Source organism: Lissotriton helveticus, chromosome 1_1, assembly GCF_964261635.1.
Source record: "Lissotriton helveticus chromosome 1_1, aLisHel1.1, whole genome shotgun sequence".
Classification (NCBI taxonomy): domain Eukaryota; kingdom Metazoa; phylum Chordata; class Amphibia; order Caudata; family Salamandridae; genus Lissotriton; species Lissotriton helveticus.
The window spans coordinates 259,723,790-259,746,905 of record NC_136057.1 but is presented as its reverse complement, the minus strand read 5'-3'; the positions used below and the strand labels follow the sequence as shown (position 1 = coordinate 259,746,905).

The window sequence follows — 23,116 nt, the reverse complement described above, 5'->3', positions numbered from 1 at the left end:
ACACACCAGTGACACAATAAATACACAATAAAGGAAATACATTTCTGTATTGCAAATGAACAGAGAACAAAACAGCATGAACCAATATTTACTTTGCCAACTAGGCAATGTGCAATAAGATAAAGACTTATATACCGCAAGTGCCATGCAAACACTATCACTGCGCATACAAATGCAAATCCTGAAATACTACTGGTTATCTTGGCACCGCAAGGCAAAAACGACACAAGTCACAAATCAGGGCATGCAATGCAGCACAATGTAGAAATCACATGAATCATCACATGTCACCACAGAATCATAAACACTTTGGCCATAATGCAGTTATAAACTGTAGTCCACAGGAACACCTGTGCACCTACTATGTGTATTATGGTAAGTTGCTTTTGAGCAACACTTATGAAGGGTACAGAAGCTCCTGTGGTTCTATTCATGGTAATGCAGAGACCGGCAGCTTCAGCAGGAATGGGCCCGCATCGAGGATTACTTCCCGGCCAACGTTCAAATGCCCCCAAAGGTATGGCACACAGAGAGGTGGGTGGTGCGAAGACCAATTCTTCAGAGCGAACTCCTGCTTGTCAAATGGCCAAGTAGCATCTGCCAGCGAATGTGCGATGCAGCTGTAAAAAATTGCCACACGGACCCCTCTGGGCCCGTTCAGGAAAGCACAGTGCCTTGGTGGCAGGACCCGTGTCCTGAGAACGAGGGAGAAGTGGTGACAGCTGTGCAGCTGAGTACTTGCAGGGATCTCTCTCTCATGGCAACAATGGGGATAGGGCTAGCCGTAGCCTCAGCAACTTCGTTTCTAGCATGGCAACGTCCAGCCAACAGATCCTTCTGCTGTTGCGGAGCAACGCGCTGTTTGGCCCCCCACGATGCTCTTCCCCACAACGGGCACCAAAGCAGGGAAACACTCATCAGGGGATCCTTTCCGAGGCTGACTGCCTGCTCAGCCTCAACCAACAGTCAGCAGGATGTGTAGAGCCTGGGTGCGTGGGACTTCTCTACTCGGGCACAGTGCAGTTGCAGATCAAAGTGCCAGAAGCACCTCTCTTCTGAAAGTGCTCAAAATGCACTAAGACAATACAAGTGCCCCACACCCTGGTTCTAGGTAGGTGATGATGGGACAGAGTCATTTAGGGCCCTGAGACTGTAAGCAAATGGGGGGGCAAGCCAACAGCCCCTAGAGGAAACTGGGGGCACACGGGGAGCAACAGGCAGGCAGGCCTGCACACAGTCACTTGGCAGAGTGACAGTAACTTCAGCAACCTAGCATGCTAGCACACAGCAAGCGGTCCAAGATGGCTATTTCCTCCAGCACAGTAGTTCTCTATAGTGCAGTATGTAGAGCCAGAAGCAACTGGTTTCAATTTCCACGCAGTGTCTACAACATGGGGTCAGAGCCCCTGTTCATATACTCAAAATGTCTTTGATCTGGAGGGAACTTCCTATGTAAATTAGAAGTGCACAACACCCTCATTCAATCCCAGCTCTGGCTCCAGATATCAGCAGGGGGTAAACAAGCCCTTTGTGTGAGGGTACAGCCAAGCCTATACAAATGTACGTGTAAGCCACCTCCCTTCCTCCTAGCCAAGGAAGACCATTTAGTATGCAGATGAATTCAGATGTAATTCTGTTACACCCAACCCTTCTTGTGATATGGCTGTCAGGAAAGTATGCACAAATCCCAGATGTCATTCTATGCTAGATGTGGATTGGAGCCAGACTGCAAAGCTCAAAGAGTCATAAGCACATAGGAATCCTCACTTTCTAAAAGTGGCGTTCCTACAATAGTAATGACAAATCCACTGACACCAATAAGCTGGATTTATCACCAGTATACCAAACATACCAAACATACAATGATACTCCTTTCAGATCAGAAATTACCACTGACAAACATATCATGGAACTCCCAATGTAAACCTACATGAGGAGCAGCAATCACAGTAGTGAAAAACGAAATAGGGTGTATGTCACTACCAGGACATGCCACACATTTAAGGCACATGTCCATCCTTTTACCTACACAGCACCCTGCCCACATGGCTACCTAGGGTCTACCTAAGGGGTCAGCTATATGTTGCAAAAGGGGAGTTTAAGGCTTGGCAAGGTGCTTTAAATGGCAAGTCAATATGGCAGTAAACTGCACATGCAGGCCCTGCAGTGGAAGGCATGAGTCATGTTTGAAAGGTTGCTTCCGTGGGAGGTACACGCAGTGCTGCAGGCCCATTTGTAGCATTTAGTTTACAGGCCCAGGGTATATGGAACACCACTGTACAAGGGACATTAAATATTCCATACAGGCCATGTTTAAAGGAGAGATCACATGCACTTTGGCACTAATTAACAGTGGTAAATTGCCCAGAGTCCTTAAGCGATCAAAAACAGGTCAGAAAAACTACAGGAGGAAGGAAAAACAGGCAAAAAGGCAAAACACCCCTCTTCAGCCAGGCTAGCTTGAATACAGCGGCAAAGTGAACAAGAGACCCACATCTGGGTATACACTGCCAACTTAGGGAAAACAAACCTAGCCTGGCTGATGAGGGATGTTACCCAGAAACCGGTTCCAGGATGCTTGTTTCCGGTCCAGGGAAGACCTGGCTTGGCAGTTTGGTCTGGACTGTTCCCATTAGGCACCGGGTTAAAACTGATTTGAATATGGCTGGGTCTGAACTGGGGTAGCGAAGTGAGCTAAAGAATGATGAGGGAGTCAACCCAGATCTGTGACTGGGGCTGAGTGTCTGAAAAGTTTCAGCACTCCATCAATCATCTTGCTTTTGCTTTGCTCGCCCTAAGTTGGCAAAGTGAGCTGACTGGGGGTGAGTGTCTGAAAAGTTTCAGCACTCCATCCATCATCTCCTTGTGTTTGCTCTGCTTGCTCTATGTTGGCAGGGTATGCCCAGACGTGGGTCCCTTGCTCACTTTGCCAAGGGATTCAAGCTAACCTGGCTGATGAGGGGTAATACCCCGAAGCAGGTTCCGGGATACTTATTTCTGGTCCAGGGAAGACCTGACTTGCCAGTTCGGGCTGGACTGTTCCCACTGGGGGCAGGGTCAAGACTGATTTGTATATGGCTGGGTTCAAACTGGAATGGCATGGTGTGCAAAAAAACTATGGATTTATGCTCAGATCGCAAGAAGATAAGAGGGGCCCCTTCTTAAACCCGTGGGATTAGGGCACTGAAACAGTAAAGTAAAGAGAGTCCCAGAGGGTAAACTTCTTAAACAGTGCTAGAAGCTATACATACATATACTTCCACTTTCATTCCACTCAACCAACTTACTCACCCTATACATCAGTAGATTGTGCCATATATATTATAAAGGTTCTCATAAAAAGTAAAAATTGCACACATTTTTATTTTTAACACATAATACAAATGTCATACACGTACGTAGGCCTAACAGTCTTCTTAGTTGTCTGAAATAAAAAAGCAATAATACAACACACAACAAATTAAATTGACAAGTGTTAAAAACACATTTTGAGAGAGTTCCACAAACAGACTAGTATATGCTCAGATCCCTGCACTAGGCTGAATGTATGACATTGTTCTGCATTCTGTCCATTAATTGTTCTTTTTGCGTTTGTCGCCCCATGTGGGATTTTTATGCCCAGCCATGGGTCTCTTGCTGTCCATGCCACTGGATTCACGCTATCCTGGTTGATGAGGGTGAAACCCCAAAACCAGTCCTCGGATGCTTATTTCCAGTCCAGGGAGGACATGGCCTGGCAGTTCAGGATGAACTGTTACCGTTGGGCGCATGGTCAAGACTGAGTTGCATAGGGCTAGGTTCAAACTGGAATGGCATGGGGAGCAAAAAAACTATGATTTATGCCCAGATCTCTTTACTGGGGTGAATGTATGACATTGTCCTGCATTCTGTCCATCAATTGTTCTTTTTGCGTTTGTCAAACTGAGTGCAGCCGCGTAGCTAGGGGGGGGCGAGGGTGGCGGTCCACCCCAGGCGGCACCATTTTTGAGGCGGCCGAGGCCGCACGGCACTGGATGTCCGTTGCGGCCGCAGTGGCCTTAATAATTTATTTGGGGGAACGATTCAACAAACACAGTGTCCCAAATAAATTATTGAGGCGGCCACGGCCGCAACGAGCCTTCAGAGCAGGTGGCCACCACCCAGTCCAGGCTGAAGCCCCTTCTTTGTGTCAGGATGGACTGCACTCTAGGATGTGCACACTCAGTTCACATCTCTCTGATGTGTAATCGCCAAAGTACTCTGCCTGATGTGTTTTGCCAAAAGGAAGCCCTTCTCTGGTGTGAAATTTCCTGAAGTACTATCTTCAAACTTTCTTGGTGGATAAAAATCAATGGCCATTTGGCCCACCAAATTTACATGCGCACTGATATGAGATATCTGGCTCAATCGGTCTCCTGCAGAATAAAGTCCTGTCATTGTGGCACAGTCGTTGAAGTGTGAGATGGGCTCCATTCCCTGATGTGTACCACACAGACCTCACAGGATGTTGAAGTCTGACTTTGCAAATTTGTAGCGGCCACAAACCCCAACATTTGCAATATTTTTGCAACAGGCTAAACAACGTATCTGTCACAAAAATACAGCTTGGTCTGTTTATGTCCTGACATAGTCTCCAGGACCACCACACCTTGCAATAGGAGGGCAGTTAGTTGCCAGGGAAAGGGTAGAATTCAGTTTAAAGGTTACAATCTCTCTGGCACCAGGCATCTCGCTTTCCAGCTGTGGCTCTGAGCTTCCCGGGGCCAGAGCTGGATGAGGCAGTGGGAGCACTAGAGACATGGGCACAGGAAATACAGGGCAATGGTGGGTGGTGGGGCACTGGAGTCATGGGAAGTGGGCACTAGAGACACACAACTACGCGGGTAGGTGGTGTTAGAGACACAATTTAGTGGCGAGAAGGGGAAGGAGGTGAGGAGGCATTGGGCAGAGGGGTGTGGTAAATAAAATATTACCCTGGCATAATTTCTAGGCATTAACAATTATCATGCATCAAGTGAGAGGCAGAGTCCGTGGTATCTGAGTTAAAATGGGCTTTATTCCAATAACTCGAGTCATGGGAGAATATGTTCCATCACCACTGAGGTTCAGGAAGGGTCTTCTAACATTTATTTACTGAACATCATATTTATACATTTAATCTTGTACATAGGGCGTAAGAAGGAACGCTCGAGGCAGAGCAGAGAAAGAAAGAGATAAGAGCATGTGGGCGTACATGAGGGTGTGTACTTTGATGAGTCATAGGTAGGTGATAGGTAGGTGTCATAGGTGGGTGGGTACTTAGAGGAGGAGTTTGCATGACCAGCTCGAACTTTGTCCTACTTGTGTGCAACTTGGACATGACGTGCAATTGACGTGTAACTGGGAGGAGAGCTGACTTTCAGTCTAGTAGAGAGATCTCTTGTGTCAAGGCGACCAGCACGTCTAGTACAACTGATATCTAGAGTCAGGGAATGTATTATCTGAAGCAAAAGTTGCTCATCACTATGAATCAAGAAAAAGCATATATTTCTCTGTTCATTACGTGGGGGCTATGGATGCAAGCACTGTAATCCACTTAAACAGAGACAGAATGGCTGGGCCCTATCTATGCAGATGGGTTCTGTGTACCTTCTTCACCAGACTGAAATGTGATTCTGTAAAGCAGACAGATAACTGTTATTCATAATACTGTCTTGGCAGGCCTCTTGCCGGGCCTCTTACAGCTGAGCCAGAAGTATGCGAGGTCAGGGAGACGTCACTGCAGCCTTCAGTGTGTCAGGAGTCATGAAAAACCCTTATTCCAGAATGTGGCTCGGGGTGAACCACAAAATGGGTTCATTACGATACTTATTTAAAAGTGCACAATGCAATGCAAATACATGGGCCTTCATGTTAGCTTAACTTTTGGGAAACTTGATGACAGGCACCTTAATGCAGGACGTGATTGCAGAGGCCTAGTGATTCAGGCCACTACAAGGAAATGCATGGATGACATGCACATACATGTAACATAGGGTATACGCAGGGGACACATTGGTCAGGCAAAATTTCATTTTCCTCATTCCCTCCTTGTCCCCTACGTAACCCTTTAGGATACATCTATATTCATGAGACCGTATAGTTGATCATACAGCATCATTTGTTCGTCCTTAACCCTTTGTATAATTGGATGGGGAACACAGGCAGTTGCACACAGGCCGCAAATGGCCGGGCCACACTGCAGACAGAGACAGCAACCAAATATCATAAGTAGGATCATTCCTAGGAAGGACAACACTTTCCATCCCCAAGCAGATATCACACCCCAGAGCCAACTGGACCAAGTCCATGTGCCTGGGTCTTGATGTATGTCATGAGCAATCTTGTGGAGCCTTGTTATCGCTGCATACACAGATGGTGCGTTATTTGGGATGAAAATGCAACAACTAGATCGGATGACTCTACAAGCTCCGCCCCTATCCGCCAAGATGACGTCTAGAACGAGGCGATTTTGAAGAACCACAAGTCTAATGGCAGACTGCTCCTGCGTCAAGTTCGCCAGGGCAGATGCAGTCACGTTCACTACTGCTTCCAGGGTTCTTGTTAATTTGCGTATCAGTTTACTGTTTTGGACGGGACCTATGAAGAAAAAGAAACCTTTGTTGAAATCTGTATATTGCTCCCATGCTGTTTCAGTCTGATCGATACCTGCAGCATCTGTCTCTCTCTTTACTCTAACATGTTCTAGTCGTGAATCTCTATGATAGTGGGATGGAGCCAGAAAAACAGGTGGCAATAAGAATGCTATATAACATGTCCCACTCCAGTCTAAGGGCAGATGTACATAGGCTGTCTGACCGCAAATGAAATAGGTATGGCGTGATGTTTTGAAAGAAGAAAGTCCTTTATCATTAAATTCTATCACAGTTTTACACTCGCTGTGTCCCATAAGTACTGAGCCTTTCTTACTAACACATAAATCACCTTTTGCTGGTAGAACTGAAATAAACGGTGGACCTGTATTTTGCTTGGGCTGAACATTTAACATTATAAAGTTAACGGATGCATTTCCCTGCTCATACTCTTCATTTTCTAGATCAGTTCCCTTCCTTTGGGGGAATCCGTCTTTGTCTGGAAAACATGCTTCATTCATTACTTTATTCAGGTTTCCATATATCCAGCCACCTGGATAAGCTATGTACTTTCTATCAATTGAGGTCATTAAAGCAAACCATGCTCCACATGAACCATTGTGTGAGAACGGTAAAGAATAGAATGGCAGAACTCCCTTTGTTTCTTGATAAGGAGGCAGTTGGCCACATACCCAGCAATCAGTTGCATTGCTGGTCTGGTGAGAATGGTGTAACATTCTAATAAAAGTATTGTTACGTAGTGCAAGTCGATATGACAATTCATGAGGTGGCAGTTCACTAAATGTATGCTCTGCGGTGCTGTTACTGGAAGAGTGTATATGTGGGGAAATAGGAAAGAAAACATGTAGCAATATACTGACACAGATTATAACAATGCACAGAATAAAAAGAATGATCAAGGTAACTATACATCTACTGCGTAATATCTTGCAGTATTTTGTTTTCATTTGGGTTTTCTTGCTATCCTTGTCTGTGATCTTATACATGTCAGAAATCTAGTCTAACCGATTCACCACCTAGTGGACTTTAACAATTAAACTACGTCTGACTTACTAGATCTTAATTTAGATCTATACTCCTGCTGTGGAGTCTTTTCTAGCAAAGGCGGCGCAAAGTCTGTATTGTCTATAGTTTTTTTTTGCAAAAGTTCCAAATTGTCCAAGATATGTTTTCTTCAATGCTGCGCGTCCCCTTGCGTCCTTCCACTTTCACTCCGGTCCTCGTGGTTTCAGCGTCTTCCAACGTGGCTCAAGGGGGCTTGATCGTTCAAAGTTCCTCACAAGAATATAGTCTTCTGGTGCTATGGCATGTTCCTTGACCTGGGTGTTGTCAGGGAAGGCGGCAGCAACCTGTGAACAACAAGAGAGTAGTGCAGACATCAAGGAAGCCAGGTAATCTGTCAGCATGTTACTGTCAACATCAGTAATTTTCTTTGGCATAGGCGTACCCCACATATTTGGCGGTCTACCAAAAACTACTTCATAAGGAGATAGGCCTGTTCTAGAATGAGCTACCATACGCATGTAAAAGAGGGCAACCGGCAAGGCTACCATCCAATCCACGCCTTTTTCTGCACAGATCTTGGCAATTTTTGTCTTAATTGTCTGATTATGTCTTTCTACAAGGCCTGCTGCTTCTGGGTGTCGGACACAATGGAACTTCCAGGTATAACCTAACAGAAGAGACACTTGTTTCATTAATTCAGAAGAAAATGGCTGCCCGTTATCTGAATAGATGACACAGGGCAATATCTGGGGAAGAACTCGCGCACCAATTGCCTGGCTGTTGTCACAGCAGTGTAATCTGGAACTGGATAAGCTTCTGTCCATCTAGATAGTGCACACACTACTACTAAGACATACTTGTAACCTGTACATCTGTCATTTCACTATGAGCTGTGTTTATGATTACTTGTACCATAGAATCAGGAAGAAACCATGTGCTTTTTCCCTTAGTCAGCCAACCTTGGTCAGTCTGGACCCCTCCTTGTTCAGTCCACTTCTTTATCTCATCTGTAGTGGCATGTGTCTGTATGTCAAGTACATCATGTGTGGGATCCCTGACTGTCATACATGTTGTCAGTAATGGTACCTCTGTCCTTGTCGTGTCTGTTGGTGTCTGGGCTGTCTGGGCTGTCAGGGCTGTAAGTTTAGCTGTTCGGTCTGCCAGGTCATTACCCCGGGAAATGGTGTCTGTAACTTTGGTGTGAGCTTTGCACTTCAGGATAGAAATGGCTGTAGGTAAATGTATTGCTTCCAACAGGGCCTGAATAAGCTGGCCGTGCTGGATCTTGGTCCCATGGGAGGTCAAGAAGTCTCTCTCCCTCCACAGTACCCCGAAATCATGAACAACGCCAAAAGCGTATTGTGAGTCAGTATAAATGTTTACTTTCAAGTGCTTAGCTCTTATGCAGGCTTGTGTCAGAGCGATGAGCTCTGCTGCTTGTGCTGACAATGTGTCTATTTTCTGTGTCTCTATGACCTCTGTAGCAGTGGTCACAGCATAGGCTGCTACTAATTCTCCTGCACTCGTTCTCATGCATGATCCATCCACATAGAGCGTTAAGTCTGGGTCTGGAAGTGCAATATCCGTCAGGTCTTGTCTTGGTTTCGTCACTATATTCATAACTTCCACACAGTCATGTGGTGGTGCATTTACTGTAGTTGAGGGCAAAAGTGTTGCAGGATGCAGAATATTACAACGTCTGATCTCTATGTGTGGCTGAAATAATGTCAGTTCATATCCTGTCAGTCTCGCTACAGTCAAGTGTTGTGTCTGAGTCCTGTTTAAGAGAACCTCCACTGCATGTGGAACCTGTACTGTCAGAGGGTGTCCTAGCACTATTGAGTCACTTTGTCTTATGGCTAGGGCTGTTGCTGCAACTGATTTCAGGCACGCAGGCAGAGCCTGGGCCACTGGATCCAGTGTACTGGAAAAATAAGCACACGGCTTGTGTTTCCCTGCTTGAACGTGTGTGAGGACAGATAACGCTGTTCCATCTTGTTCAGTTACAAAAAGCATGAAATTTAGTCTACTGTAACATGGAGTCGCTAAAACTGGCGCATGACATAATGCTCTTTTTAATTCCTCAAATGCCAAGGTGTGTTCTTGTGTCCAAGGGAGGACAGTCAAAATGGCTGCCTCCTGTGTAGTTAACTGTATGAGTGGTTTGGCTAGAAAGGCATACTGGGGAATCCATTGCCTACAGTATGAAGTGAGGCCAATAAAGGCACGTACTTCCTTTTGTGTCTTGGGCTGTGAAAGGTTAGTAATGATCTGTATGTGATCTTGTGTTATCTGTCTACCCTCCTTGGAAAGCAAGTGTCCTTGCACACCACTTGCTTTTCACAGAATTGCATTTGGGCCTTGTGCCCCTTGTCAGCCAGAAAATGTAGAACTGTCAGTGATGCATTTTCGCATTCTTTCACTGAGCGTGCTGTAATCAGGATGTCGTCTACGTACTGAATCAGTGCTGTGTTGGCAGGCATGTGAATACTGTCTAGCTGTCTCTTTAATGCGTCACTGTAAATGCTAGGGCTCACTGTCATCAATCTAGCAAAAATGAAATTATATAAAAATAAATAAATAAATAAAAATGAATTTTCAATTCAAAAGCACAATTTTTATTTTGGGGAAACCTCTTTCCAAAAGCTCTGCAGTTTAAAAAAAATCCTACTCTAAATCTTGGGAATAGTATGACCATACTACCTACAATATGTTCTCTAAATGTATTTGAATAAAATCCAAATTATTCTAGCATAGACAGATGGGCTGGAGCCTCGCTACTCCTCACTCCTTTCTCACCTACCCCTCCCCTCAGAGCCAGGAGCTGGCTCAGTGTCAAACATAACAAATAGGAGACAAGCCTCTCACTCGTCCCTGCTTCTCTAAAATTGGGTCGCTGCCAACGCTGAGCTCATTGAAAGAGTCAAGCGTCTGCCAAGGAAGCTAGTGTCAGTCAGTTACATAAACATTTTCTCCGTGGCTCATCAAGTTTTTTTTTCTTTTCTGCTTGCGAAGGAAGCCTGACTTAGCTGGAGAACAGCCAATAAATGTCCGCGGAAAAGAATTGGAGTATGGCCAATAACAACAAGACAGGCACGGCAAGAGGGAAAAAGCCCTCCCTTTACAAAATATCGCGGAAGCCAGGCCATCTCGGACGGACTGTCTCAAGGTCGAAAAACACATTTCAGAGTAATTCAAAACATATCTGTTCCCAGGACAGAGAGCTAACCAACATTCTCTAACTTAACTGAAGCGAATTTAAAATGTGGTAAAAAGCATTCTAAAATCAGTAATTAATAAGGACATATTTTTTGTAACTAAGTGACATGCTAGCATTATAAAATAATTCTGTACTGCTACTTAAAAGCTCCACTTTCTAAAAAACACTTTTGTCTAACTAATTCAGCTAGAAGGCAAGACATTTGAAACATGGGCATTTGTTTAGCATGCAAATTAACACACAAAAAAGGGACAATTTGCTTCTGCACACAAGGCTATGCATTTTGCAGTTGAGAGAAAAAAACGAATTATCATGGACTGTTGGGTTGGGACTGTTCTCTGCATACATCAATTGAAGCTTCCCCACTAAATGTTTATCTGAAACCATCTGTGTAAGCATTGCAGCCTAACTGACGTCTGAATCAGACATAATAAATCCTATTTTCAAAGGCTGGTGGACATATATCAGGCAGCATGTTTAATGAACACTGCTTTTACCGTGCAAGATTATACCTTTCTATCAGCAGCCTGTCAAAGTACATAGGTGAGCCTTGAAACTAAATGAATGCAAATTAAACTAATGTAGGGGACACTTAGCAATGCATTAAGATGGTAGTGTATTATAGCTATCAAAAAAGGGCCACGTTCATTAATTTACAAATAGCCACTTTCCTAAGCGAGTGGGATAACTGTCACACGCTATTCTAAAGGGCAGCTTGCATTGGGAAAAATAATAATTTATATTTTGCAGAAACATTCCTATTTAAAAAACACACGGTTTTATTACACTAATTAAAAACGCATTCTATGAAGGGTCTGATTTATATTTTCTTCTCAACTGCAAACCCTTATCTCAATCCGACTGGATTATTTACAACTACCGACCTCTGAGTCAAACACATTAAACAAGCGCTCCAAGGCAAACCCTTACAAATACACTTAGCCAAACACACCCTTCCGCCCAAGCCAAAAATCCCCAAAATTCAGCACATCTGGCCATCTACCTCCTCTACCGCTGATCCAACCCCCGGGCCTCTAGCGCACCTGGAACACCCCCAAAATAATTCCTCAATTTTCAGAAATACGCCCATTGGATAACATGGCAAATCGCACCTCCGCACAAAACATGCTTTTTTCACCACTTCCACAGCTCAGATCCCTTTCAAATTTGGCGTCACAGTAGTCCAAGCGATTCCCTAAATCCTCACCAAAAAGCAACCAAATCCCTCCACTGGAACGGGTACGAATTTCCGCTCAAAAACACGCCCCCCGCAAACACCAAAAAACGCCAAAATCCCTCGACACCTTGTTAAACAGCATGTTAAAACAAATACTGCCTTCTCAATACGAGATATTAACCCTTTGGCAGCTGAAGCACAATCATTCCCCAATGACTGCAGTACATGGGAAAGTCATGAACTCATCTCTCCATGTTATCACATAACGCGTACGCACATCTTCAAAACGTTTTCTCCAAGCACTTGAAAGAGATCCAGCTCTCTCCTGCCTAACGTAATGATAACATACTCTGCACAAAACATAACCACATGGCGCTATTCACAAGCCATATTTACAAGAAACTCAACAAGTCATAATAATGACATGCTCTTCATAAACCATATTTACAAGGAGCTATACTTAAGAAAATTCAACAAACTACTCACAAGTCTCAATCACAAGGCGCAATTCACAACTAATTCAACCAGTTACTCACAAGGCACTTGCGCAGTCCAGAAGGGACTTGTCTAGATACAAGGAAATGAACGCTTCAGATGCTGTCGGCTTTATTCTACATACTCTAAAGGGTACAGGTGGTGGCGTTCGCGACCTACTGGGTCTTTCTCAGGTGGTCACTTTAGCTAGTTCTTCTGACAGGACGGGATAAATACCAGTAATGACAGCATTTCTTTCTCTATCAATCTGTTCTGTTTTCCTATGTGACTCTTTGCGCCATAACTCAATGGCATCTTTCTGAGAGGGTCCTGACTTCCTCTTCCATAGCGCTTCCTCAACTCCCATAATGCATTCTGAATCCCATGTTCCTGAGACAGGCCATCTATATTTCTCCTCTAGATCCTTCGTGCAGTTTACCCATAAATCTAAAAACAAGACAGCGTCTAATCCATGCTTATTATACATATAATGACCAGGTGTGTCTCTAGGCGGGATGTTAACTGACTCTTCTAGTATACCTTTCCTGGTCCCTATCTGACGCAATTTTGAAAAAAGTGGCATGTTGAAAACAACACAATGGAAACACAATACACAGAAATAAACTGAAACAAGTAACAATCATTCACACTAGAAACATTGTAACACTAAAACAGACACAAAATCTGAACTGATACAGAGAACTAAACATGTACTTGAAAAACTTTGTGCACTGGAATACAGTACAACCATACCGGTCTCAGAAATTAGACACGTCTTGACCGTTCCCACCTTTTACAGTGGACCCGTCTTGACCGTTTCCACCTTTTACAGTGGACCCGTCTTGAAACTTGATGCATTCCCCATAGTGGTACTCACCGGGAAGCAGAACTTGAAACTTGAAGGCCTCGGACTACTATGCATGCGCCTTGGAACAGGTGGACCTCTGGAGACCTCGGACCTTGCTCTCTCACGGGTTGGGCTCTGGTTGAGACGATCCGCGTTCCTCACCGCCTCGCATGGATGCCTGGTCGCAGTCCGTCCTCCTCCTGGGCCTGAGGGAGTAGTGGGAAATCCCGATGGCGTGTACACTTTAAAGTCCGTCACGGCTGTAGAAGGGGGCAAAGCTGGACCTACAACTCCGGCGTGTGGGGAAAGGGATTGGCCCTGTTCGGGCACCAAATTAATGTGGTAAATAAAATATTACCCTGGCATAATTTCTAGGCATTAACAATTATCATGCATCAAGTGAGAGGCAGAGTCCGTGGTATCTGAGTTAAAATGGGCTTTATTCCAATAACTCGAGTCATGGGAGAATATGTTCCATCACCACTGAGGTTCAGGAAGGGTCTTCTAACATTTATTTACTGAACATCATATTTATACATTTAATCTTGTACATAGGGCGTAAGAAGGAACGCTCGAGGCAGAGCATAGAAAGAAAGAGATAAGAGCATGTGGGCGTACATGAGGGTGTGTACTTTGATGAGTCATAGGTAGGTGATAGGTAGGTGTCATAGGTGGGTGGGTACTTAGAGGAGGAGTTTGCATGACCAGCTCGAACTTTGTCCTACTTGTGTGCAACTTGGACATGACGTGCAATTGACGTGTAACTGGGAGGAGAGCTGACTTTCAGTCTAGTAGAGAGATCTCTTGTGTCAAGGCGACCAGCACGTCTAGTACAACTGATATCTAGAGTCAGGGAATGTATTATCTGAAGCAAAAGTTGCTCATCACTATGAATCAAGAAAAAGCATATATTTCTCTGTTCATTACGTGGGGGCTATGGATGCAAGCACTGTAATCCACTTAAACAGAGACAGAATGGCTGGGCCCTATCTATGCAGATGGGTTCTGTGTACCTTCTTCACCAGACTGAAATGTGATTCTGTAAAGCAGACAGATAACTGTTATTCATAATACTGTCTTGGCAGGCCTCTTGCCGGGCCTCTTACAGCTGAGCCAGAAGTATGCGAGGTCAGGGAGACGTCACTGCAGCCTTCAGTGTGTCAGGAGTCATGAAAAACCCTTATTCCAGAATGTGGCTCGGGGTGAACCACAAAATGGGTTCATTACGATACTTATTTAAAAGTGCACAATGCAATGCAAATACATGGGCCTTCATGTTAGCTTAACTTTTGGGAAACTTGATGACAGGCACCTTAATGCAGGACGTGATTGCAGAGGCCTAGTGATTCAGGCCACTACAAGGAAATGCATGGATGACATGCATATACATGTAACATAGGGTATACGCAGGGGACACATTGGTCAGGCAAAATTTCATTTTCCTCAGGGGAAGTGCCATCTGTGGTGGTGATAATGGTGAGTTCCATGCTGTGGGTGGGTCTGAAACCAGATTGAGTGATGTTGAGGAGTTGCTGGTTGTTGAGGTATTTAGTGAGACATCAATTGTTGTTTTTCTCTAAGTCCTTGGCCATTTAAAGACTGCCTCTGACTTCTTTATCTTCTTTTTTTGACTTTTATCAAATTAATTTGCCTTCCCATTGGTTTTGGAAGTTTGTATGTATGTTTTATTGCACATTAGTAAATTGGTGAATGCTAGCATGAGTCAGTAAGTGGGTAAATGAATATACATGTGCACGGAAGAGTGACAGGGTGCATGTAATCTTATACAGTGGTGCCCAGCATTTCAAGCTGGAGGGGGGACATACATGCACCCATCTACATGCACGCTCACACCCTCATGAATTCACAAGCATGCACACATACACCCACCATTCACAAGCACACATGCACTCAGCACACATTCACAAATGCACATACATTCATACATATGCCCATGCATGCACACATCAAACATTAAAATTTAAATAACTTACTAGTTGCAGCAGAAATCTTGACCTCGGCATTCCTGCAGGATTGCTACTGCTGCCGCCTCTCATTGACTTACCTTAGGCAGCTGATGGGAGTAGTCCGCAGTCCCTACCTCGTCACAGAGTGGGATAGGCTCAGTGAGACTTGCTGACCCCACACTACTTTGTGACAATGTGTCAATTATAGATGTTCGGCTTGGGCACTTCAGGGTTTAAAACCTAAATGCCCAAGTACGAGCCTATTAGTAACCTCTCCCTGGTCATGCGGGAAGGCCCTCCAAGCACTTTACCAGGCTTAAGAGGCCACACCCACAGAGCTATGACATCTTCAGCCCAGTATAATTCAGCTCAGGCAGCCAAGTGCTTGCACATTTAGAGAATTTCTAGCACTTGTCTGCATGAACAGAACATTTGTCAAGCTAACCTTTGCCCATCCTGACAGACACTAACAGTTTGGGGTGTGATCCCTCAGCCCTTAAGGATGGGACGTTCCCATTTTAATCTTGACTCAGGATGCACTTTCTGTAATACAGTAGCATGAGAACATGTAAAAAAACGAAACCTATACACTGGACATGTTGAATTGGGGTCATAAATCCTACCATGTTAATTGCAGTGGTGGTTATTACAAATATGCATACGTGGGATACAGATAGAACATAGATACACTGTCATATTGATTAATGAAATATAAGTATAGCAATGTAATAGCTTACATGGCATTATGTGAAGAACATGGAGATGTGATCAGCACCGATCATCATCCTCAACAGTTTATGGACCATTTTTAGGTCTTGCCTAGCAGCGTGCATGCGCTACATAGGCAAAATATCTTAAGCTATCGCTTCGGATTTTCAGCCAAAAACGTGCATGTGTTCCATTGCCTTCAATGACAATGCGTGCACGTTTGGCAATTCCCTTGCGGGAGCGAGCTTGGCACCATATGTTTGTAATTAGCTTACAAACACATGGTGCCCCTGGCTCTCTCCTGCAAGGGAAGCGCTTTGTGTGCCTCCCACTTTGTAAACCCGGGGCAGTTCCGAGACGCGTGCACTTGTTACTGCCTGTGCTGGCTCGAAGAAATGTGACTATGTCCTCCTCCCAGTGGTAATTGTGAACCAGTCTTTGTTGCCAGTTGTGCTACACCCTGTTATCAAATTAGGGTGACGTAATGTTCGCGTGTCCCTCTACACTGGCCTTTCCCTTTAGGATTTATTATCTTCCGTAGTCTTTCACTCCACACCCCACGCATTCTAACCCTCAGCCTGTTTATATCACGCTTTGCCCATCTCTCTCATCTTGCCTTTACTTTGCTCTGTGTGTCTCTGCAACTCGTTCTCAGCAGTCAGTTCATCTCACCACAATCCTGACTTAGACTTACTCCTCTGATCCTGTAGTGCTCGTTTCTGCTGTGTTTGCATGCATTTCTTGCTCTCTGTGCATGCGTCCCTCTCCCTGCCTCTCTTCTGTGGCCTGTCATGTCCAGAATCCTTCAACTCCTCAGTCCGTGCTGTCTCTGCCTCCCCTTGTCCGCAGAGGCCCTTATTTATGCTGCCTCTTTGTCTCTTGTTATTATCGCGGCCTGTCTTGTCTTGTTTTAATTTGGTTTAGATTTGTCAAACGAGAGACTACCTGCTAGATTCATCAAAGACCCGTTTTGCGAGTCTTTAATAGCGATTCATAAGGAATCGCTATTAAGGACTTGCAAAACGGGATTCATGTAGGAATTGCAAAAAATATTGCGATTTCTACATGTTCCTTATTTGCGATTAGCAAATTGCTAATCGCAAATAAGGAATAACTCCCCATGCATTCCTATGGGCCTGTAATGGGGAGTTATTCCTTATTTGCGATTAGCAATTTGCTAATCGCAAATAAGGATGCGATTTCAAGGGTGCAGGGGTGTCCAAAGGACACCCTGTAGCACCCCTGAAATGTGAATTCACACTGATGTTGTGCACACACATGTCCAAAGGACATGTGTGTGTGTAACATGCAACTTAGAAAAATGCATTTAAATGCATTTTTCTCAGTTTTCGCTATTTACCACGAGGTTTGACTTCGTGGTAAATAGTGGTCCTAAATTGCGAATTCGCAATTTTTAAATGTTTCATGAATAGCATTTAAGGAATCTCTAATAGAGATTCCTTAAAAGCTAATCCTCGCAAATTTGCGAATTCTTTATTAGCGATTTTTGCATTTGGGATGATGAATCCCAAATGCAAAAATTGCACTCGCAAAGGGCCAGATTCTCAGAATCTGGCCCTTTTGCGAGCGCATTTCGCTTGATGAATCTGGCTGTATAACCCTATTGACAAGCTGCAAATTGTTGAGCTATGACATTTTCTTTTTGGTTCATCAATATGTAGTTTTGACTAAATCTGGTACCTAAATAATACCTAACATCTGGTTGACGAATAAGTCACACCAAAATTTGTGATTTTGAACAAAAATAAGACCTACATTTTAAATATCGAGAACTGTGTTATAAAAAAAAGAACAAGATAGTGGTTGCTTTTAGGAGATGAATAGAACACATATTCTTTGCTGTATACCAATCTGTTTAGCGGCCTTTTGAAGGCCTTGCGTTCATGCCAGTGGACGGCATACATACTTCAAGCGATGCAAAGGCGAGTCTTAATATTTTGCTAGTGTAACTCACCACCAGCTTTCATCATCTATGCAAGCAGTAGCAATGCACGACAAAAAAGTGCATTCTAACATCAAGGCCTTGTCAGAGAGTTGATACAAATGAGCTTCTGTACTGTTCTGTGTATTTTTCCATTCTAGAAGAGCCCTTTGTTGCGACAGCTCTTGCACGCGGAACAGAGCTGGCAGCGATGCCCACCCAGCCCATCCAAAATGTTCTTTACTTTTTTTTGTTGTTGAAATAAATCGTCTGTACATTGCGGCAAGAAAGAGAAGTCTTTTTTAGCATGATAATTAGAGAATATACCCTTAAAATGGTCGCGGAAGCGCGATGCAACAATGTGACTGTAAGCAGAGTTTGCATCAGCTGGTAGGGCAAACTCCCCCAAAGCCTTAGACAGATCAGCGCCTTGCTAGAATTTCGTAGGAACCTGAAAACTTGTCTCTGTCCTAAAGCCTAGTAGAAATTCCGTTCTAAGATTAGGGCTGATGTGATCTGTTTAATTGTGACTCAGTTTTTAGTCGGAAGCGCCAGGATACCCGTGAGGTGACAGTAAGCGCTATATAAGTTTTAAATCAATCAATCAATCAATCAAACACGTCAACATAATAAATGACTAGATATGGCCTTGAAGTGGTCTGTTTTAATCGGCAATAATTTGGGTGAGGGAAGGTCATCTTACTTTACCAATTGGCTGTCTTTATTTCAAGTAACTGCATAAACTTTGTGATCATTGCTCATATCCACTTAAAAGAGTTTATTTTTCTTCGCTGACAAAAATGGTTCAAAGTGTCCTTTTGATATCATTTAGTGCTTATAATAACTTAAATACCACCTATTTATTTTGCCTCCACACATAGGGCCCGATTCACAGAATGAATTTAAGACTCAATCCTAAACTTACTACTATTTTGGTATTCACAGAATGCACTTACTACTTTTGGCATTCACAGAATGAACTTAATACTTTTGGTACTCACAGAAGTTAGGATTTTGTCTTAAGTTTGTCTTAAGACAAACTTAAGACAGACTTAAAACAGACTTAAGACAGACTTAAGACAAAATCCTAACTTAAGTCTGTCTTAAGTCTGTCTTAAGTTTGTCTCAAGACAAACTTAAGACACAATCCTAACTTCTGTGAATACCAAAAGTAGTAAGTTCATTCTGTGAATACCAAAAGTAGTAAGTGCATTCTGTGAATGCGAAAAGTAGTAAGTGCATTCTGTGAATACAAGTTGATTTGTTTTCTCACGTATTTTAAAAGCTGCTTTTATAAAGTGGCTTTGTAACATTCCAGCGGACTGAGTGCTGGGTTTGGTGACTTATTCCTGTCTCCTTCACAAATAATAACATGCTTATCATAGCAAAGCCTTTTTATTTAAATACTTTATTTAGTAAAAGGGCCACATCAGTCATTTAATATTTGTTTACAATTTTGCTGGACGGGGTGGCATCTACACAGTGCAGATGACTTTTAATTGTGAATTTTATGTAACCCTTCAATGTGTGTGACATAACGGATACATGACTGATGTATTACCCCCCTTGGGGGCTTTGACCTGTAAAACCTTAATAAAAAGATTTAAACAAAAAAATCAGTCATTTAATATTTGGTTAATATAACAGCAAGTTGATTTGTATTCCTCTTTTTGTGTTGAATATGTTTGCAATAAAAACAAGCATTGACCTAGCCAATAGGTCTCGCTTTTGGGACCTTATCAGTATTTAGTAATGCAACACAATATCCTTGGTGCAACAACAACTAGCATGGCTAATCACTTATAAGATTCCAAAGGCGAGACCTATTGGCTATGTCAATGCTTCTTACTAAAGGTTGCACCTGTAGGTAATATAGCACTGTGTTTGCGAGCCTTTAAAATGGTTAGTAAATTCATGGTGAATATTGTGCTGTCCAAGAACCCTTTTAAAACCTTAGTAAGTAAGATGCTTTGTATTTATTAGAGCATGCATGGAACTCTTACCTCTGCCTCCGGCCAAGACAATATGTCATTGATTCGCTTGTAACAAGCGTTCTTATACTCCACCCATCCGGGATCACACGAGCCTCGAGCACAAAGGCAGGTTTCCATGGTATTTATTTCTGAAATTGATGTCCACGTAGACGAGTTCTGACAGTAACCTAATAATATCCAAAAGACAAGGCAGAGATGGAGGGTATTATGTTATAGAACAACGCTCTTCAACAATGAATATTTTCATCCAATAATAGGAATATATAAAATACCCACCCAAACATCTTCCTTACATCCAAATAAACGTTTTAGCATATCCATTTAAAAACACACAATCAGCACTCATCCACGCTTCCTAATATAAACAATTCACATTTACTTAAGTTTTTTAAAAACCAAAGCAACATGTTTCTAATTCCAAAGTCTTCCTACGAACATTAAAAACAAGCATTGGTAAATGAATTAGGTTTCAACCTATGTGATTAATAATAATCTGTTTTTGTTGTAGCTTGGTGAGCAGTTGTGCAATACAAGTTACTGAAATTCCATTATTGTGGTATGACCAGTGCAGCTGCACCTGGAGCTTACTTTGGTGCAGGGTGCCTTGTTTTAAAATCACTATTGGTTAAAAAGCATAGAACTTCCTTGTGCATCCAGCAGTTTTCAGGCAATAATAAAACGATCAAGATAACTATTGTTTCTGCAGGTGAGAGATCAGAATTCTGTCTAGTGGCAGTTTTGACTCTTCCTAAAGTAGTGCTAAGGGTTAATGAGCCTGCTACAAAGAACGTGTACCATGCAGATGACAGAGCTGAGTGTGATTGAACTATGAATAGCGCTATAAAAAATGAAATGTAAGTTAGAGAGGGTCTATGGAGAGATGAGGTGCGCTGTTGAAGAGTGGTAGTGAAGGAATTCATGGAGGGAGGGTTGGCTGGGAACTGGGGTCAAGTCCCAGCACCAGTTCAACATCTTGCAACCCTGGGCAAATCAATTAATCCCCATGTAACTAACAACAATAAATGTGTACTTGTGTGCTTGTGTAACATAACTGGTGCTCATGTAAAGTGCTCTAATACCTTTGGTTCAAGTTCGCACTGTGTTAGAACTGCAAAAAAACATACTGTCTCGATTCCACCCAAACACGATTGTGGCGGTGTAATAATCGACAAACACTTGGCACTCCAAACTGTATATAGTTTAATGTCTAAGGCAAAGAAAATACAAGTTTGCTCAATCAAAACAAGAAGCGCTAGCGCCAGAATCATTTTGAAAATACCAAAACTTTGAATAGTTTTAGCTGAAAGGCCTGGGATGGAGGTATCTTTTGTTAAATGGGGTGTGTTTTAAAGTCAGGCATGAGAGCTGCAAATTTGTATGGTCGCCCTTAGAAGAGAAATGTTAAAAAAAGACTGTGTTTCACTGTAGGCTGGAGGACAGCCAGGGATGGTATTTATAGCTTTACTGAACTATGCGCTGTTGCATACAGGAGGGCGGATAGGAAGTGAGGGGGAAGAGCTGTGCAGTACCCATTTATATATGTAAATTGAAAATTAGCAGCACTTGTAACAAGCATTTGCAATGCAATAGGTCTCACATTTTCAAGAGTTTGAGCTAATGGCATTGTAAATGACAATGCCTTTTATTTATGCATTTTGAAAACCTGCAAGCGATCCATAAACACGCACTTTGTACTTATAGTCCCTGCTTACAAGAAGCAAGGCTGGCAGTTAAAGAGGTTCAACGGGGTATGCTCAGGCACGGGATGAGGTGCACTGTCACAGATGTTTGGGCGATCTAGTAACGAAAGAGCTGTCGGAACTCCAGTTAATGATTGAGATGCACCAGTAGAGCTCTTTGACAGTTGACTAATAATATAGATGAACTAGCAGAGCTGCGTGTATGTGGTGTTTTTGGAGTAAATGAATGCACTGCTGTCAGGGGTTGAGATGCATCGACCGAGCTCTGCGTGCCCTGAATTAGCTGTAGCTTCGAATCTAACTCAGCTAAACTCAATTACAAATAGCGTTGCAACTTGTTGAACCTCTTAAAATACAGATAATTAACAGTGGTATAATATATAAGTATTTCAGTTTACATCACTGACACATGTAGAGTTTGAAGACAGTCTAGTCTCTCACACATGGGCTTGTGGGAAGCCCTGAGGAGTCACATCCTGCAACAGCAGAGTGGACGGGCCAGCTCTAGAAAGTGAACAGGTGTTGTATGCTTGGATAGGCTGTGGTGAAGTAACAATGAAATGCAAATCCAGACATGGAAGTGTTTGTGTTCACTCCCGTCATTATTGTGTGGTGAAACAATAACAGCAAGAGGGCAGCATCACCAACCCCGCCGCTTCATTAACGAAAGTGGTTCATCATTGTAATAGGTTTACTATAGAAAATACTTTTCAGTGACTTTGTTACCAGGCTGGTACTATTCACAACAAATAACCGCTGAAGTCCTGAGAGAAATGTGTCCCAACTCCTGGCAGAAAAGTAGGGTACATTAGTACCATGGTAAAGAGGAGCTGGGAGATTCCCGGGAGTGGGGGGAGGAGGTCGGGCAGAGCAGCGAATAATGTGGGAGGGAGGAGCAGTAAAGGTTGAAGACACATTGCTGCCGTATTAAGGGAAAGGCTGCGACCATTCTGAAAGTGAAAGTGCGGTATGGGTCACAAGATGTTTTTGTGGAGGGGGCGTTTGAAGCAAGGAGAGGCCCCCAAACGATCGGTTTTGCAAAAAAAAACATTTGTTTGTTAAAGTGAATACGGCGTGATGGGTCTAAAGAAAGGGGTGTGGCTGCCATTAAAGTTATGTGCTTTACAAAAACACAAAAGAAGACTTTGTTACAGTAAATAAAGCCAGGCTTAAATATAGAAAGGCGCGCGGCCACAAGGTGTGCCTCACAGTTTAAAAAAAAGAGGTTGCTGGAGAGAATGCCCTGCCTGCAATGACAGGCAGGCAAAGAAAATAGTGCCCACAGACTGTTAATAAAACCTGCAGAGTAACAGCACAAGTAAAAGGGCCAGTCCTCATGGGAGGTTACAAAAGTAGAAAAGGTGGTACTAAGGAGGGACTGCTAAGCATATTCACGAATCAAAAGCAACCATTTAGAAAAGACAGTAACAGGAGTCAATTGAAAAGATGGGCTGGAAAATGGGAAAAAGCT

At 43.3% G+C, this 23,116-nt stretch overlaps 1 protein-coding gene across 2 annotated transcripts in view; it reads right to left on the bottom strand.

Moving 5' to 3' along the window:
* LOC144769196 (snaclec bitiscetin subunit alpha-like) overlaps window positions 1-23,116 on the bottom strand; it is a 237,873-nt gene that overhangs the window by 82,336 nt on the left and 132,421 nt on the right. For both annotated transcript variants that reach the window (XM_078653217.1, XM_078653225.1), the window contains exon 3: window positions 19,955-20,112. In XM_078653217.1, the coding sequence (XP_078509343.1) occupies window positions 19,955-20,112 (158 nt within the window). The remainder of the gene's footprint in view (window positions 1-19,954; window positions 20,113-23,116) is intronic.